The sequence below is a fragment of the Ochotona princeps genome, chromosome 30, assembly GCF_030435755.1.
Source record: "Ochotona princeps isolate mOchPri1 chromosome 30, mOchPri1.hap1, whole genome shotgun sequence".
NCBI classification, from domain to species: Eukaryota; Metazoa; Chordata; class Mammalia; order Lagomorpha; family Ochotonidae; genus Ochotona; species Ochotona princeps.
In genome coordinates this window covers 6,168,148-6,186,743 of record NC_080861.1, presented here as the reverse complement: position 1 = coordinate 6,186,743, position 18,596 = coordinate 6,168,148, and the positions used below count along the sequence as shown (strand labels likewise).

At 39.1% G+C, this 18,596-nt stretch overlaps 1 protein-coding gene across 1 annotated transcript in view; it reads left to right on the top strand.

Annotated features, from left to right (window-relative positions):
• ANKRD28 (ankyrin repeat domain 28) overlaps positions 1-18,596 on the top strand; it is a 76,805-nt gene that overhangs the window by 35,232 nt on the left and 22,977 nt on the right. The window contains exons 6-13 of the mRNA XM_004588310.4: positions 954-1,041; positions 5,571-5,713; positions 8,360-8,572; positions 11,592-11,670; positions 12,471-12,585; positions 14,233-14,315; positions 15,650-15,713; positions 17,515-17,583. Coding sequence (XP_004588367.1) covers positions 954-1,041; positions 5,571-5,713; positions 8,360-8,572; positions 11,592-11,670; positions 12,471-12,585; positions 14,233-14,315; positions 15,650-15,713; positions 17,515-17,583 — 854 coding nt within the window. The remainder of the gene's footprint in view (positions 1-953; positions 1,042-5,570; positions 5,714-8,359; positions 8,573-11,591; positions 11,671-12,470; positions 12,586-14,232; positions 14,316-15,649; positions 15,714-17,514; positions 17,584-18,596) is intronic.

Genomic DNA, 18,596 nt, shown 5'->3' with positions numbered 1-18,596 from the left:
AGCAGTGGTTGCATTATTTGCTCCACTAGTGCTGTGCAAAACAGGCAAAGTTTAGAAAACTTAGTTTCTTTGAGTTTATTGGCATCATTTAGTCAAAAGCATGCTTTAGTGCCAGAATCATGAAAACATCTAGTGTAAACAGTGTGTGGCTATCTTAGGCCCAGGCATCGCCGCTGCTCCCTAACGCAGGGAAGAGTGGCATCTGTGTGCGTCGGAGCCTGGGGAGGAGGAGAACAGAGAGCCGTGTCAGGCAGCTTGTCCAGTCCTCCAGTGTCCTGCAGACCCAGACAGGCAGAGGTGGATAGATAGCCTTCCCGAGAGTCCGTGCCTGGGGAGGTACTGGCTGAACGGGGGTAGTGGCTGGGGGTCTTTTCACTGTTCATCTGGTTGTCCAGCAAAAAGAATCCGTGCCTCCACTACAGTTAAGGTCAGAAGATGTGTTACCATTTGAAATACAGAATGGTCTCTCAGTTGAGAAGTTGTTGTGAATTTGCTTAGGCATAGTTACTGTTGCAGGAGCACTGTGAGCTTGTAGTCCGCGGTGCCCTGCAGGTTTGATCATGCAGCAGACACGCTGCAGCTGAGCTTGAATTGCAGCCATTTCTGGGATGAGAATGCACTTTGCGTGTGTTGTTTCAGTAGTGGTTCAGACTGTGAGTAGGAAAGAAACTTCTTGTTAAGTATTTCAGATTTCAGCTTAAAAAATTACACTTGCTAGAAAGTGCCAATGAGACATTTTAGAAAGATACTAATACCTGACTTCACTAACAATGAAAGTGAAACTTTTTTCATATTTTATGTCATGTTAATAACCTGTCATATTTGGTCGAGCTCCTTTCTACAGCTGTAGAGACACAGTGCCAGAAAAAATCAGGTGAGTAGACATCTACTCCAGGATATTCGTGAATAATTCTGCTTCTTTCCACTGAAACTAATGTTTACTTTGATTCCAGATGGTCAAATTACTCTTATCAAGAGGTGCCAATATTAATGCTTTTGACAAAAAAGATAGGCGTGCTATACACTGGGCGGCATATATGGGTATGTTCTTTTCAAATTAATTTTTATACTATGTATCTAGGAAAAGGTATAGTTTAGTTTCTGCTATTTTTGTGTTAGTAGAAAGAAAGTCACTGTTATCTGAATTTGCTGACCCATTTTGAGCCCTGAAGTTGGAGAAGCTTGTTACAACAAGAGTGCAGGGACTAGTTTATGTAAAAACTCTCTGAAATTATGTTTGCCCTTAAGGGGGAAATATCTCACACACAGGCTAGGGTGTAAGATGAAGAATTGGTGTTTTCTACAAGTCCCTTCTCTTATCCTCCCCTTGTGTTTATGGGAATATTAGTGTAGGAATAGTGAAATACATGAAGAAATTAATTGCTGTAAACTGCACACTAATATGTGTTATCCTATTTGGTATATGTAACATCAATTTCACAGGAAGAAGTTTTTTTTAGAATACTGATTTTTTTAGCATGAATGTGTGATCCAAAAGAAAAAAATCTTAACTGTGGCTCTAAAAATATTAAAGCTCATGGGGAGAATAGTGCTGGGGTGGGCCGCTCAAAGCCTATAGATGATGGTGATCAGAGCAGCAACATTCAGTGCTTCTTAAGATACCTTGGAGAGCCACGAAAGCCATGTCAGCCGATCTAAGAATATTTTTAAATGCACAAAAACAGTAGAGTAAGAATGCTGGTTTGTGGATCTGAGACCCTGCAAATGGAAGTGCATGGCCTAAGTGTGGAGAAAGGATAGCTCGTTACAAGATCCTGTAAGGCTGGGGTTGTCGCTGTGGGAGAAAGTCACGCATGTAGACCTTCATTTTACAAGTTTTTTTAAACAGTCATAAAGCTCAGGTTTTTGTCTCTTCCTGCCAAGGATTATAATTCTGCTTCTGGTCTTTTTGACTCCTCTGTGGAAAAAAATCATGTGTGAACTGACATGTCTTTTATGTAGTACTAGTCATCCCACAGTTTTCAGTGAAGATTCATTCCAAATATGATAACTTTATAAGTTTGTAAAATGTTGGCCCTGGTATGGTAGCCTAGTGGCTAAACTCCTCACCTTGCATGCCGGGAATCCCATGTGGGCGTCGGTTCATATTCCCGACTGCTCCACTTCCCCTCCAGCTCCCTGCTTGTGGTCTGGGAAAGCAGTCGAGGACGGCCCAAAGCCTTGGGATCCTGTACTCGTGTGGGGGACCGGAAGAAGCTTCTGGCTTTGGATCGGCTCAGCACCGGCCTTTGTGGCCACTTGGGGAGTGAACCAGCGGATGGAAGACCTTTCTCCCCGTCTCTCCTTCTCTCTGTAAATCTGCCTTTCCAATAAAAATAAATAAATCTTTTTTTAAAAAAGTAATGTGGGCCCGGCGGCGTGGCCTAGCGGCTAAAGTCCTCGCCTTGAGAGCCCCGGGATCCCATATGGGCGCCGGTTCTAATCCCGGCAGCTCCACTTCCCATCCAGCTCCCTGCTTGTGGCCTGGGAAAGCAGTCGAGGACGGCCCAAAGCTTTGGGACCCTGCACCCGCGTGGGAGACCCGGAAGAGGTTCCTGGTCCCGGCATCGGATTGGCGCGCACCGGCCCGTTGCGGCTCACTTGGGGAGTGGAACATCGGATGGAGGATCTTCCTCTCTGTCTCTCCTTCTCTCTGTATATCCGGCTTTCCAATAACAATAAAATCTTTAAAAAAAAAAAAAAAAAGTAATATAAAATATATGCAGACCAGTTAAAATATACTCTGTTGAACCAAAAGATCGATTTATTTTGGTGCAGAGAACTTAACTGATGCATGTAGGAGGTCTTCCTAAACTGATAAAAATGCAAATGTAAAAATACTATGCATGGATTTTACAATTTTTATACCAAAATAAACTTGTCTTCTATTTTCATTTTCCACAAAAGTACCCTTATATATTTATATCTGTCATGTCTTATAGATATCCTCAACATCCAGGAAAGAGATATGATACACTCTTTTTATGGTTATTATTTGACAGGCAGAATGAAAGAGGGACAGTGTGCACACAGATGCGTTCTTTTCAGCTTTTTCACTACTGAAATGGCTGCAACAACTAGGGCTGGGCCAGACCAAAGCCTTGAGTTCAGAACTCCTTCTGGATTACCCATTTGGGCAACAGGGACCTATGTGCTTGGGCCATCCTCCATAGCTTCACAGTACATTAGCAGAGAGCTGGAGTGCAAGTGGAACAGCCAGGACTTGAACTGACACTTCAGGATGGGATGGCAACACAGACAGGCATTGCAAATGGCAGCTTAATGTGTTTTACTACAACACTGGCCCCATTAGTAACACCCTATCTTGAATTGCAATTCTGATCTATGATCAGAATATAGAAAAAATTAAAAATGAAAGTTGGCTTGCTTTCAGATGTCTCTTTCTTGAAAAAAACTGAAGAATTTGGCTCCTGGTATTTCATATTCACATGTCTCTAGTTAGGTTAATGGGTAATTCTTTTGTGTTAGTTGAATGTGAAACAGCTAAGGGCAAGTCTCCTTACTCCTCACAACCTGTAAACTAGTCCATTGTCTATTCTTTAAAAGACAGTTTAGAAATAGCTACTCTGTGTGACTTGTAAAATGTATAGCTAACATTCAGAGTTTTACATGTTAAACAATGTTTCCAGGCATTTATCTCCCAAAAAATTACTCAGCTAGTAGCTGTTATCACATAATTGAAGACTACGGTATTTTGTGATTGCCCTTAATTGAGCTTCCACAGTAAGTAAATGTGTCTCAGAGGGCCAAGAATGGGTTACTTATTAGGTCAGATCTGTTGACTGCTGAGGAAAGATCCTGTGCTTCGTGGGCCTCACTACCTATCCTGGTCTGTGTTGTGCTGCTCTAACAGTATCTGAGCTAATGAAGGAAAATGTATTTCTCCATAAATCTGGGGGTGTCAAGAGTGAGAAAGGTACCAGTGTCTGGCGATGGTCTTGCTGTGTTATAGGCATTAAGGCAGCACATGGAGAGAGATGACTGAGATGCAAAGTACACTGGGATCTGACACGGCCTCCAAGGAGCAGCCGTGACTAAGGGTAGACATGCATGAAGCCAGAAGTCTCAGAACAAAGATAGAGATGGAAGGAACTAGTCAAGGGGGTCACACTATATAATCTAGTCTGGTAAGAAGTAAGGCATTATGAAATAATTGTGATTCTCTCAAGGTTCCAATACTTTGTCTCTTTCCTACTCTCCTCGTGTAACTAGAACCCAACACTAGTTCTGATAACATTGGTGGCAGTATCATTCTGGGTCAGAACATTTCATCATTGATGTGGGACTCTTCAGTGAATAGCCACCTTCAAGTTAATGTAAGCTACCTGAACCTGAGTTGTCAACTACTGAACTTACTCCTGTTGCCAGCCTGTTGTAGTAATGTTCATTTTGAGCCTGGTGTGGTAGCCTAGTGGCTAACGTCCTTGCCTTGAACACACCAGGATCCCTTATAGGCATCAGTTCTAATCCCGGCAGCCCCACTTCCCAACCAGCTCCCCGCTTGAAGCCTGGGAAAGCAGTCAAGGATGGCCCAGGGCCTAGGGACCCTGCACCAACATGGGAGACCCAGAAGAGGATCTGGGCTCCTGGCTTCGGATCGGCTCAGCTCTAGCCATTGTGGTCACTTGGGGACTGAGTCAGTGGACAGAGGCTCTTCCTCTCTGTCTCTCCTCCTCTCTGTATATCTGACTTTCCAATACAAATAAATTTTTAAAAATGTGAATTTTCAAATCAATGATATGTGAGTGGTTAATCATAGTACAAAGCTGAGTAACAGCCTGCGCTCATCAATGAGATGTGGTAGACCCAATAAAGAGAAAGATGTTTCAGCTGCGTGTTCTAACGACTTAACATTCTTCATTTTCAGGTTTACAGGTAAAGATTCCAATAGGGTAAAGAATATAAAGTAATACCTTGTGCGATGTAGAAAGCTAACTTCAAAACTTACGAATTTACTTAAAAATACAGGTTTTTTTTTTAAGATTTATTTATTTTTTTTTGCAAAGTCAGATATACAGAGAGAGAAGGAGAGACAGAGAGGAAGATATTCCATCTGCTGATTCACTCCCGAAGCGGCCGCAATGACTAGAGCTGAGCCAGTCCAAAGCCAGAGGCCTGGAGCCTCTTCCAGGTTTCCCATGCGGGTGCAAGGTCTCAAGGCTTTGGGCCGCCCTTGACTGCTTTTCCAGGCCATAGGCAGGGAGCTGGAGGGGAAGCAGGGCCACCGGGTTACCAATGTGTTCAAGGCAAGGAGTTGAGCCACAAGGTTACCACACTGGGCCCCCAGGCAGTTTGGGGGAAAGATGTAGGCAAAAAAATTATGATAGATGGCAGGATTATAAAATAGTGGAATATATTGTTTTATTAGTTATCTCAACTGAAATTTATCAAATTATCCTGCATTAAAATTTTTTTTTCTTATGATTTACTGGTTGACTTATGACACTATCTAGTTAGTTTTCATTTCTACCTTTCATTAAAGATATTCAGGATTAATTTTAGTGTTTTCCATGTGCTCATCTCTTACCATATTCATGAACATATTTCAGGTCACATTGATGTAGTGAAATTACTTGTGGCACATGGAGCTGAAGTGACATGCAAAGATAAGAAATCTTACACACCTCTTCATGCAGCAGCCTCTAGTGGAATGATCAGCGTAGTCAAATACCTTCTAGATCTTGGAGTTGATGTAAGTATATAACTTGAGCAATATAAAATAATGCAGTGTTTTATATTGTTACAGTCTAAAAGATAAATCTTACACGATAATGTTTTTGTACTCTAAACACATGTTTATATCACGTGCTATCTAGTGCACTCATTTATGCTCAAGGTACTTACTCAGAATGTGAAGAGATAAAGCACATTCAGACGATAAATAATGGTTGCCCCAAGTTTTCCTTGCCATCAGGTTTCCCATGCAGGTCCATTTCACTATAGCTAGGCACACTTGGATTAAGTGACTAGATTATTGTGCAGCAGTGATATTACAGATGTTGACAAGAGCTAGGCAAGAAAGCAAGAGGGTTCTTACATGTCAAGTGTAGATGTTCTTAGTCTAGTAGTAGTCTACTGGTTAAGGGATGCTGCTTTATCTGGGTGTATATGATGCCTGAATTGAGCTGGCAAAGAATCCTTGCAGCTTTCCCAGGCTGTCTTTATTCCTAAACACATGTATTTCCCCCTCTGTCTCTTAGTGTGTTTTCTGTTGCTCTAGATGCAGCTCTGACAGACTCAGCTGTTCTACAGAATGGTTTACTAGCAGTAGAGAGGATGAAGCTCTGCTGGAAAGAGACCAGCTACAGATAAAAAAGGGTGGGGTGGGAGAATAACACAGCTCTTAATGGCCCTGTGGAGCACTGGGCCCTTCAACAAGTCAGTACTGAAAATGTAGGCATCACAAGAACTTGTAACAGTTCAGACATATTGACCCACAGAGTGCAAAATGGATGAAGTTTTATTTTAACTCAGCGGACTCCTGAGGTACATTTCACAATAGTGTCTACTCATTGTTTTCAGTCCATTTTATATAATTCTCACACATACTGTATTGAAAGTAAAATAACATTCTGATGACAGAGTGTTCTTTCTAGTAAGTGACCTACAAATGTGGTAGCTTTCTAAATTTCCAACAATTCATAACAAATTCATAATCTGGAGGACCAATAACAATAGGGTTTAATCTCAGAGTTGTGGGTTACAGATGTCCCAAATCCAGGTAATCACAAGGTTGATTCCTTCTAGGTGCTAACAGGGAGAAACTGCATGTGCATGCTAAATTCTGGTGACAAAAATCTAGATAATTTCGATTACAGTTGTATTACTTTTTGCTTCCTATAATTTCTATTGCCAATAATCTCAGAAAACAGGGCATAGTGTCTCCACAATGCCGCCCTCACTTTTGGCTAACTGTGAGTTTGAGGGGGGCTCCCGAAACCATCTTCAGGTCTAATAATTATCTAGAAGAACTCACAGAACTCAATAAAAACAGTTTGCTAGGGCCCGGCATGGTAGCTTAGTGGCTCAAGTCCTTGCCTTAACCACACCAGGATCCTATATGGGCGCAGGTTCTAATCCTGGCAACCCCACTTCCCCTCCAGCTCTCTGCTTGTGGCCTGGGAAAGCAGTCAAGGGTGCCCAAAGCCTTGTGACTCTGCACCCGCATGGGAGACCTGGAAGAGGCTCCAGGCTTCTGGCTTCGGATCAGATCAGCTCCGGCCGTTGTGGCCACTTCGGATTGAACCAACAGACAGAATATCTTCCTCTCTGTCTCTCCTCTCTCTCTGTATATCTGACTTTGCAATAAAAATAAATAAATCTTTAAAAAAAAGTTTACTAGTATAGTAGAGCAATGCAAATTAAGATAACCGATGAAGAGACACATGGGGTAGTCAAGGAGTATTCTGAAAACAAAGTTGCCGTTGTCCCTTCCTGGTGAAATAATGCCTGACCGTCCCAGTATCAGTTGGTGACAGTGCACATGAAGTGTTGCCGGGTAGGAATGCTTGCCTGAGGTGCATTTTCAGAATTCTTTTCAGTTCTCCAGGCATGACTTGACTGAATGATTGCCTGTCTCCAAGTCCACTTATACCTCATAACCAAAACTCCCACCTTAAATCATATTACTGAGTAGCTTTAGTCTTTTGTCAATGCAAAGTGAAAAAACTGAAAATAAGCATGTTATTGAATATCTCAAAATGTACAGTTTGTAAATTCATTTTCTTATGATTCCTTAGAGTTAATTGTGTGGTAAGTTCCTTTTACAAGCACTTACGGAACAGAAGTTCAGTCTAGTAGTTAAGATGGCTGTGCTGCACATGGTGTGCCTGGGCTCCATTCCCAGTGCCTGCTGCTTTCCAGTGCAGACTCCGGAAGACGGCAGCGAAGGCTCGAGTCACTGGTTTGTGGGAACCCATGTGGGAGACCTGGATTAAGTTCCCAGCTCCTGGATCCCACTCAGCCTCAGGTCCTGTTCAGCTGTTGAAAGTATTTAAGTAGTGGGTAGGAGTTCTCTCTTTCTCTCAAATTAATTAATTAATCTTTAAATGCATTATTTTGATTTGCGTCTTCCTAAAGTGTCTCTCTTAAAATCATTCCATTTTGTCATAATAGACATTGGATATGTGAGTTATGTTTCTAGAGTGTATAAAACCCATTGTAACTTCAAAATTATTGTTAGTGTATTGTTATTTTATAAGAATTTCAGAATTGTAAGCCTCAGCTGTGTAATATTCATCTGTTCTCACTTTCATAACATGTTGTAACCAGAATTGCTGAAAATAGCTCACCGTGAAAATTACCAGGGCTGCTTTAACCTTTACATTTCTTCCAACAGATGAATGAGCCAAATGCCTATGGAAATACACCTCTTCACGTAGCCTGCTATAATGGACAGGATGTTGTAGTGAATGAACTCATAGACTGCGGTGCTAACGTGAATCAAAAGAATGAAAAAGGGTTTACTCCCTTGCACTTCGCTGCTGCTTCGACACATGGAGCACTGTGTCTAGAGCTTCTGGTGGGCAATGGTGCCGATGTCAATATGAAGGTAGGAGATGGAAATATCTGAAATAATATCAGTAATTAAGATCATTCAGCAATAACAAGGACAGGCTGAAGAACATGGATAATTATAAAATGGTATGCTGAGGGAAACTTCCAGAGTATGTGCACTGTTCCTGTTCCCATGGATGTAAAGTTCTACAACATAACAAAATTCTATTAAAACAGGGTTCTAAATGTGTAGGTGAATAAATATCAGAACAGTTGTACCCTCTAGAGGGGAGAAGTGCGGAGATCAACTTGGAAACAGATATGAGCTGGTGAAATACAGTTAATGGCAGTCTTTTTAATAGGTCTTAGTATTATATAGATAAACATTTGTCAGCTCATAAGCTGGTAAGTTTTAAGATTTGTATACTTCATTGTATGAATTTTCACTTAGATGGAAATTGTATGCACATTGATATGTTTAGAAGTGATATGCAGTGATGTTGGATTACTTCTTTAAAAAGCATCAAGGTTGGAGGTTGCAGCGAGGTGATATAGCAGGTTAATCCTCCACCAGGTTAATCCATATGGCGCCAGCATCCCATATGGGCACCAGTTCTGTCACATCTGCTCCCCTTCCTATCCTTATGGCCAGGGAAGGCAGCAGAGAATGGCCCAACTCCTTGGGACCCTGCACCCACATAGGAGACACGGAAGAAGCTCCTGACTCCCAGCTTCCAATCAGCTCAGCTCTAGCTATTGTAAGCATTTGGGGAGTGAGCCAGCAGATGAAAGACCTTCTCTCTGTCAAAGCTGCCTTCCAAATAAAAATAAATAAATCTTTTTTTAAAAAATCAGATGATTTGATGGAGGTTTAATAAAGGACATATTAAAATGTTAGTGCTGGGAAGCAGCAGTGGGAGTGCGTTACATGTGAGGGATAGTTACTGTTGGGGATTTTTTTGGGGGGGTGGGTGACAGTTATTTTCAAGAACCATTTAGATTTTAGAAATAAGTGAAAAATCTGGAGCCAGACAAATGCACCTCGGTGTAACTATGGAAGCACATGTAGCCAACGTAGCTATTTTATTAATCATCAGTTCAGATTTTCCAAAATACTTTTTTCTGATTGTTACTATGTTAATTTACTAGTTGACCCTTGAAGTGCTTACTAAGTGATAGCTTGTGGTATAAAGACAAGCCAAGGTGAAACATTTAAGATCAGTGAAGACATTTAAGCTTGCAATGTCGCTTAGAAAGACTTAATTACACCAGATTGGCCTGTTTCTGTAGGTTCTAATACGCCAGTGTCTTTCACATTGGTAGAAAAAAGTTCACTTTCTCTCTGACTTCAGTGAATCCTATAATGTTGCTGTTTCCCTACTTTGAGAGTTCAGCAGTATGTCTATCTGTAACGAGGTCATTGCTTTACATTTCCTCCTTCCAGCTAAGGGAAAAAATTATTCATATCATATCCATGGAAGAAAGGGCATTGGGATGTTGAAAAAAAGTTTTTGTATTATTATGTCTAGGGTTAGAATGACTATTTTAATACACTGAAATACACATTTAGAGTTTTTACTTCTCACTTAAACCACCTACTATTTAATAATTTAATTACTTAAAATGTATTAATGATAAATTTGTCCTGTTTATTTTAATTTCAAAAATTCTGGCTTTTTGGATAAACATGGTCTATTAAAACATGATATAAATTTGGTGCAGAGGAAAAAGTTTCTCCTTAAAGGCCTACCAATAGAAATTTTGAAATCATCTTGACACTAAAATAAAGTTCACAGCCTAATTTTTTGTGTATTTTCAGTTTTTTAGGCCAATTTATTATAAAACATTTGTAGGTAAGATATTTGTGTTAAGTATCATGGGAAAACATATATGATGAAATGCATTATGTTTGTTTAAAAATAACTATTTAAAAGGTTAACACTAAAAATGAATATACACCATTTAGGGGACATTTTGAAAAGACACAACCAGAATCTTGTTAAAATGTATCTGTGCTTTGTGTTTAGATTTGGATGCCAAGTGGTACATTACAAAACTCCAAGTAAGCTGGTAATCTGTATTGCTAAGGTACTAGTGTGCAGTAGGGATTTTTCACAAAGGTGATTATATTTACTCTGTAAAGATATCTACAAAGTGTAGATAAAATCATGCCCATTTTCAGCTGAAGAATTGCAAGCTCAGAGCTCGGGCACTGTTGTGAGTAGCAGGACTAAGCTCCTGCTTGGGCTGTTCTGACTGCAGAGCCTGTGTACGTGGTATTTTTCCCTTCCCTCCTCACACTGCTTCCAAGAGATTAGGAATTCTTTAATATTCCTTGCCACATTGGTGACGTCTTGGCTCATGATATTCATAAGACAGCATAAAATCAAATACCTAGCCATTATAATCTTGCTTAAGGAGATATGCATTGCATAGTGTTAGTATAAATTCCAGACACTAATCATATTTCATACACGGAAGATTGCTGCTTATGATTAGGGGGCTATACGCTACAAAACACTATTTTCTTTGTGTGTTTTGTTTAACCAGAAGGCTTTAGAGAAGAAACAGCCAGGCTGACTTATTTTAAGTAATTAAACAGTAATACTAATTCTAAATCAGTACATACAGTATTTAAATGAATTGTAATGGCTGAAATTTTCGTAGTCAGTTTTCACTAGTTGACTGGGAACAAGGAAAAGTTGGGGTTTCTTGGACTGGAAAGCGCTGAAACAGTATCAAATCATATATCTGAGCTGGGGAAACACCTCCTGGTTGACGATCTTTTTAAATCATGCAGTGTGCATTTGCTTCAGTTTCCCCACACATGGAATGATACCGAGTTGCCCCGTACAGACCGTCGGTAGCTTGGTAAGATTGTGGGCATAAAGTAGTCTGTGTATTTGTATTATTTACTTTCTGAAATAATTAGTTCAGAATAATTGACTCTCATGGTTTAGTGAGTTAAGTCAGGGTAAGTAAAGAAACAGAATATTCAAACTAAAATGAGCTGTATAATATTTATAGTGGATGTAGTAGAGAAATTTAAAAAGTATTTTGTTCCATTATTTCAGAGTAAAGATGGGAAAACCCCCCTGCACATGACTGCCCTCCACGGTAGATTCTCCAGGTCACAGACCATTATCCAGAGTGGTAAAAAGTATTTCTGTTTGTTTTTATTTCTTACCTATAGTAAAAACATCCACAGTATAAGTGGTATTAACAGTCTGTATATGTTTAATATTTGATTTCACATCCATGAAAATCAAATATTAGAGTATAAAATACCCTCCATACATATCTTTCATAGTTTTCTATTCATTTTTGCTTTCTTTCCTCGAGTCATAAGTTTTGTTTCTGTAACAGCTTATATTGACTTTTTCCAGTGCTGCCAATTAGAGAACTGGCTTTCTCATATTCTGTAGTAATATATGTACTCTTGTGTTTTATTATTTTCCTCTTTTGAGTATTTTGCATGTTGTGTAGGATTTTAGGGTTTTCTTCTGAACTTACATTCTTTTCTGTTTGAATTTGTACTAGACAAACTAAATTTTAAATATAAAGAACTTTTAGGTATAGTGAACACTTAAAGCAGTGTTTCTCCATCCATATTCCAAGGAATTGTTAGTAGTCCCTAGAGGCCATGGTTTTGTATGAGAAAACAGGAATAAATTCATGACCAGATAATTTTGAAGCACTGTATGCATTTGTCTTGAAGTGTGCAGAATAAATCTCCAAGAAGTCTTGCCATAAGGATGTGTATTAAAATACTGTATTAAAATCCTTGATTTAGTTCCAAGAACTGCTTTTAGTATAAAATTGGTGGCTTGATAAGTATAATTTGAATGGAATCAGGTTACAATTAGTGCTTGAACAGCACTGTGTATCACCTTCTGTGTAATAGCTTTGATGTGATCGGGATGTAGTTGAGTGACTGTCTGTCCTGTACTCAGGCGCTGTGATTGACTGTGAGGATAAGAATGGAAACACCCCTTTGCACATAGCGGCACGGTACGGCCATGAGCTGCTCATCAACACTCTGATTACAAGTGGTGCTGACACGGCAAAGTAAGTGGCGCTTCAAGGTGATGCCCACTGCCACGGGGAAGCACAAGGGAAGTAGGCTGCAATTTTTCTAGATGGCCAAAGTGGAAATGTGGATTTTGTCTTTAATATTGTACTAATTTTTAAACGAATTTTGTATTGACTGTGTGGTAGATTAGAATGCTTAAATAGGATTTTATTTGTTAAGCCAACATGGAGTATTTTTAACCCATTTCTCTCACATGTAAGTAAACAATACACAGTTTTTAATTTTTGTAATCTAATCTAGACAGTGTTTTTGTTTTGTTTTGTTTTGTTTTGTTTTTTAATTGGAAAGGCAGATATACAAAGAGGAGGAGAGACAGAGCAGATGATCTTCCATCCAATGGTTTACTCCCTAAGTGGCTGCAACGTCTGGAGCTGAGCAGGGTCCCAAGGCTTTGGGCCATCCTCTCCTGCTTTCCCAGGCCACAAGCAGGGAGCTGGATGGGAAGTGGGGCTGCCAGGATTAGAACCTGTGCCCATATAGGATCCTGGTGTGTTCAAGGCGAGGACTTGAGCCACTGCGCTATTGCACCAGGCCCTTGACAGTATTTTAATGCTTCTTATTGTGTGCACTAGGTGCTTCTTCCTCATGCAAATACCATTTGTCAATAATAGTTTTTAAATTCTGTGTGTAGCTCAGAGATATCTTGGTGGCTTCTACAAAGAATCCCTTGCTCCCCAATCCCAGTTTAATTGGATTGGAACAAGTTGCTTTTCTTTATTTTACATGCACTTCTTTCTGTGTAAAGATCTATGTGTTTATTTGGAGGAGGTGCAGGTGCTTTACCACTGGCCCCTCAAAAGAATTGTGCGTTGGCAGCCCACACTTCCTCCCTTCTCCCCTCTCCCTTCCCTTCCTTTTTCACCTGGTTCTTTCCATCCTCGTCCCTCTGGTCCCCTTCCCCTGGCAGCCCCTGTCCTGCCACCATGGCAGGGGACATTTCCCTTCCAGTTTTCTTCCCCTACACCCCCATTCCCAAAAATGAATGAATGAATGAATGAATGAATGAATAAATAAAAATTTAAAAAAGAATTGTACATTAATGTAATGATTTGGACTTGCAGACATAAATGTAGGCCCTTTTTTTGCACCTCTGCAAGTTCTGGCTCATTCATTTCATGGAATTTAATGATTACCTGAAAATTTCACAGTTCACTCAACAAGTTTTCACTGTTTTTCACTGTTGAAGAGTTACTTCAATGCACAGTTCTGGAATATGATGCCACAGTATAATGCTTTTCAGCTGGGGTGGGGGAGGTGGGTGTTGCGTGAGAGTGGGTTTTGTCCCATTGGCAAATGTACAAAGACATAGTTTGTCCTAATTTAGAAAGGAGGGCATTGCTGCTGCCCTGTATGTGTGGCTGAGAAATGCTCACAGTGTCCAGTGTGCCTAGGATAGCCCTAAGAGTAAAACCTGTAATAATAGTGCATAAGTTTAAAGCCCTGTTTGTTATTGAACAGTAGCTAAGTGATAAATGGTGTCCATCTTCTGTTTAAGAGCCGGCAAAATTATTATCCACAATGTTATGGATTTTGATGAGTTTAATTATCTTTCAGTAACTTATTTAGTGTGCATACCTTTACGTACATGTATTGTAATGAAGCTTCTGTCCTGTTCACTATAGGCGTGGCGTCCATGGAATGTTCCCCCTCCATTTGGCAGCCTTAAGTGGTTTTTCAGATTGCTGCAGGAAGCTTCTTTCTTCAGGTGAGCTGAACCTTTATAGGCTACTGTGTGGGTTTGGTTTTTTTCTTTTGTTTTATGTTTCCTTTTTTTTTTTAAATCTCCCTAAGATTTTAAGACAACCTCTTTATGCTAATTTCCCAGAATTGCATAGACAAGATCATTTATTAACTTCTCAGAAAATGTTGTGTTGTTTCTGTAAATGATTCTATAAGTTAGTTTTCTCTTAAGCTGTGGGATATATTTTGTATTTTTAGTGATCTCTGTATTGGAAACTGGAGTGTGCAGTATTTCAAGAACTAGTAGAATTAGTATCTTTATATAAATATAAGAATTACTGAAGATAAAAATAAGACTTAATTTATTTTAAATGATTCTCTTTCTCATAGTGTTAACAAAGTTGAAAATTTTTTATATATTTATACTCATGTGTTTACTGGAAGAATTAGAACATTTCAGTGAAAATTCACTTATGGAGTGAGACAGATACATCTGAGTTTTTCTTAATGATATTTTTTAAGTGAGTTAATTCTTTTTTTTTCAAGTGTATATGTGTCCACAAGTATTCACATACTCATTTCCCATTACTTTTTGACAGTTCTATTTAAATACAATTCACGTACTATACCAGTCATCCACCTGAAGTATACAGTTCAGTATTTCTAATATATTCATGGAATTATTTAACCATTGTTCTGTTTTAAAACATCATCATTCCCTGTAAAAGAAGAACCTTTGTCAGGCTTCATTACTTCCCTTTACCAGCCCCAAACAGTTAATCCACTTTTTTGTCTAAATTTGCCTGTGCTGAACAGTTCATATAAATCAGGGGTGGGGAACCTATTTTCTACCTAGGAACATTTGGATATTTTGTAACATGATTCACAGACCATACGAATTACCAACTTAAAAATTAGACTGCTATATAGCCTAATTGCATTTCAAGTTCCATGTGTTGTTGCCTGGGAGGACCAGATCAAATTTTTCATAAGCATTATATATTCTCCACCCCTGGTATAAATGGAATTATCCAAAATAAAGTCTTTGTGATGGCTTCTGTCATTTAGCATATTTTCACAAGGGTCTTTCGTGTATCAGCATCAGCACTTTATTTTTATTGCCAAGTAGTATTTCATTGTTCTCTTTGGCCTTGTAAGCAAGCATTCTAGATTTGGCCAAGACCCTAGCCTATATTTCTGTAGCACTGTACGTTATTAATATTTTTTTCATCAATCATTTTATATATCTAGAACTCATAGTGTTTGGCATTGGGGGAAAAGATGCAAATCTTAGCATAATATTTTAAAATAATCATTTGTCATAGTCACATAATAGAAGAGATGTATTCATTTTTATAGGATTTGATATAGATACTCCAGATGATTTTGGCAGGACCTGTCTACATGCAGCTGCAGCTGGAGGGTATGTCAATCATATCTTTGTTTCTTAAAGAAGAAAAAACATCCATTCATGACAGTGTTAGTTTCTGTTCACAAAATAGAAAACAAATGGCAACATGAATAGTTTCATTAAAGAAAATATAGAATAGCAAAAATTTCTATTGTCATTTTTTCCAAACTAAGTCATAGGTCATGAGTTGGAGAGAGAACAAAGCTACAAAGGAAAAATTGCTTTCCATAAGGAAATTACTGCCTGAATAAATGAAAGAATAATGAACTGATTTTCTGTATCTATATATCATACATACACACATATGAAGTTTCATAGTTGTATATAGTTAAGACACGTCTCGAATTGGAGCACCTGGATTCCTTTCCTGGCTCCAGCTGCTAATTCCTGCTTCCCGCAGTGCAGATGCAGGGAGGCAGCAGTGAGGACTCACATAAATGGGTCACTGGCATCCAAATGGGAGAGCATATTTGGACTATTCTGTTACCACTGCTCCAGGTTTTCTAAATCATATTTTCAGGAAAATCATGTTGATGTATTTTTTATTTCGATAGAAGAAGAAACTTTGAGATCAAAAGATTTGTGACCAAGTTTTAGAAAGTACCACTGCTCCTAGGGGAAACAAATATCTTGATTTGACTAAACAACAAATTTCAACTAAAACTCTTGGTTTGTGAAAGGGATGCTACTAATGTAAAGCAATTTAGATTTGTAAAAATCCATTTCATTCATGATTTATCAAAAGGACATTTTCCAAGAATGTTACTCCTTATGACAATCCTTAGAAGTCCCTTATGATAGCCCTTAAAAATTCCCAGTGATTTCAGAGGATTATTGCTCTAAACCAAGAATACCACCAGACCAGTCTAAGTCGTAGAGATGGGTTTTGGATGTCCTAGTGGCTTTCATGTTCTCCCAGAGTCATAGAATACCCCTCTCCCAGTTCATGACCTAAATTCCTATAACTTGCCCACAGAGAGGTTAGAGTCCTGCGTGTCTGAGCTCAAGGCAGCTCAGGTTTCCATCGTGGCATAGTAAGTTCATGTTACAGTAACTCCTGCATGTGTATTGTGCTCTTTCTCACCTGAAGTGACATCAGAGTAAACAATCCTAGGTTAGGAGAGGGTAAAGCTGACTAGAATAGAACATTGTCACGTTTTCAGATCTGCTTTTTAACCCAGTTTAAAGAGAATATTTAAACTCCAATTTAAACCATTGTATGTTCATTGTTCCCTAAATATCTTCTAAATCTGTTTTACAACATAATCTTCCTTTTAAAAAAAGACAACATGATTCATTCATTATCGTTATGTGCCAGTATGAAACGTGGTGTTTCAAAAAGCTCAGGGAAAATGCATTGTCCTTTTTTTTTCCCTGAAGACTTACATGAAATTCAGAGCGATAGAGATCTGTCATTGACTGCAACAAGCAGGGAGGGTCAGACTGAACCAGGAGTCAAGAACCGCGTCTCCATCTCTGCAGTGGGCAGCAGTGCCCAAGTACTTGAGCCACTTCCCGCTGCCTGCCAGTCCCTAACAGGGTGGTTTGAAGTTGAGCAGCCTGGAGTTGAAATGGAGGCCGCAGCTCAGCCTCAGCACCACAGTGCAGCTTCTTATTTCATCTTCTCACATGCTTTATGTAACTTAAAACTTTAGATGAATTTTCATGTTTTAGTCTTCATAAGATATGTGCTGCCATTTCATTCACTTTCAGTCTTTGTTTAATAACATACTGTTGTACTTATTAAACTTACCAATTTTGTTTTAAAAATCTTTGAAAACTAAGTTTTTCAAACTGTATTCTCCTTGAATAGGAATTTGGAGTGCCTAAACCTTCTGCTGAATACTGGTGCAGACTTCAACAAAAAGGACAAATTTGGGAGGTAGGATATTATACAGTTCCTCTGTTGAGCCTAATTTGATTTACTTATGAATGACTTGTTTGCCTTTCTGACTTTGGAGAATAGACTGAGCTGGTCAGCATCTTTTCTGCCGTGATCACCCTGCTAGTGTCGGTGACTTGAGTCGTTCTCACCACTTTGTTCTTTTGTTTGGATCTTGGCCACAGCCCCACATTGCCAGCCACGGCCTTATCTCCCTTAGGTGTTCTGCGGTGCTTTCTGATACCACATCTTCCCTTCCTGTATTTATAGCTATAGAAATACAAGTCCAGAGGTACCTGTGTTCCTTCAAGAAACTCATAATGCCCAGAAGATAGTGGTACTGGAATTCCCTTCCTCCAGGGAATTCCTTTGTGAGAGTCTGCTACCCATCTCTGGTTACAAAGCACTAGGACAGTAGGAAATAGATGATGAACATAAACATTTTCTTTTCTCCTCTTACATACAAAAATTTCATACTCAAATGTGTGTGTGATATGGCAGTTTCCTTGTAGTCAGCCAGTGCTCACTGTCACCAATTTAGATAGGCTTCAGTTATACTAATATTTATGATTGTTGTAATTAAAATACCATTATTTATTAAGTTACTTAGGATAGAAGTTGATAAAACAGAATGGATTATTACTGTATGGGAAAGTATTGAAGGCAGTTTGACCTGCCTTGAAAAATAGGTGTGGCAGTAAGTGTAGTTATGTGTCAAAAGTTTGGGAATTGTACACATCCAAGTGTATGACAGGGAAGGGTGTATATTAGAAGGAGTGTGTGTGCGTGTAAATGTGTCAGAAGAGATGTAGAAAGACTTAAGTGTGGTAAGAAACCGGAAATGACCAGAACAAAAGAAGAAAATAATTTTGGGGAACAGTTCACCCTTAAAAGTCTATTGATGAAACTTATGGCCCACCAAGTCAAATTTTCAGTATTTTCATAGATAATTTATTTTTATAATTATACTTCAATCCCATTCACATTAGTTAGTTTATAACATTTTTTACATT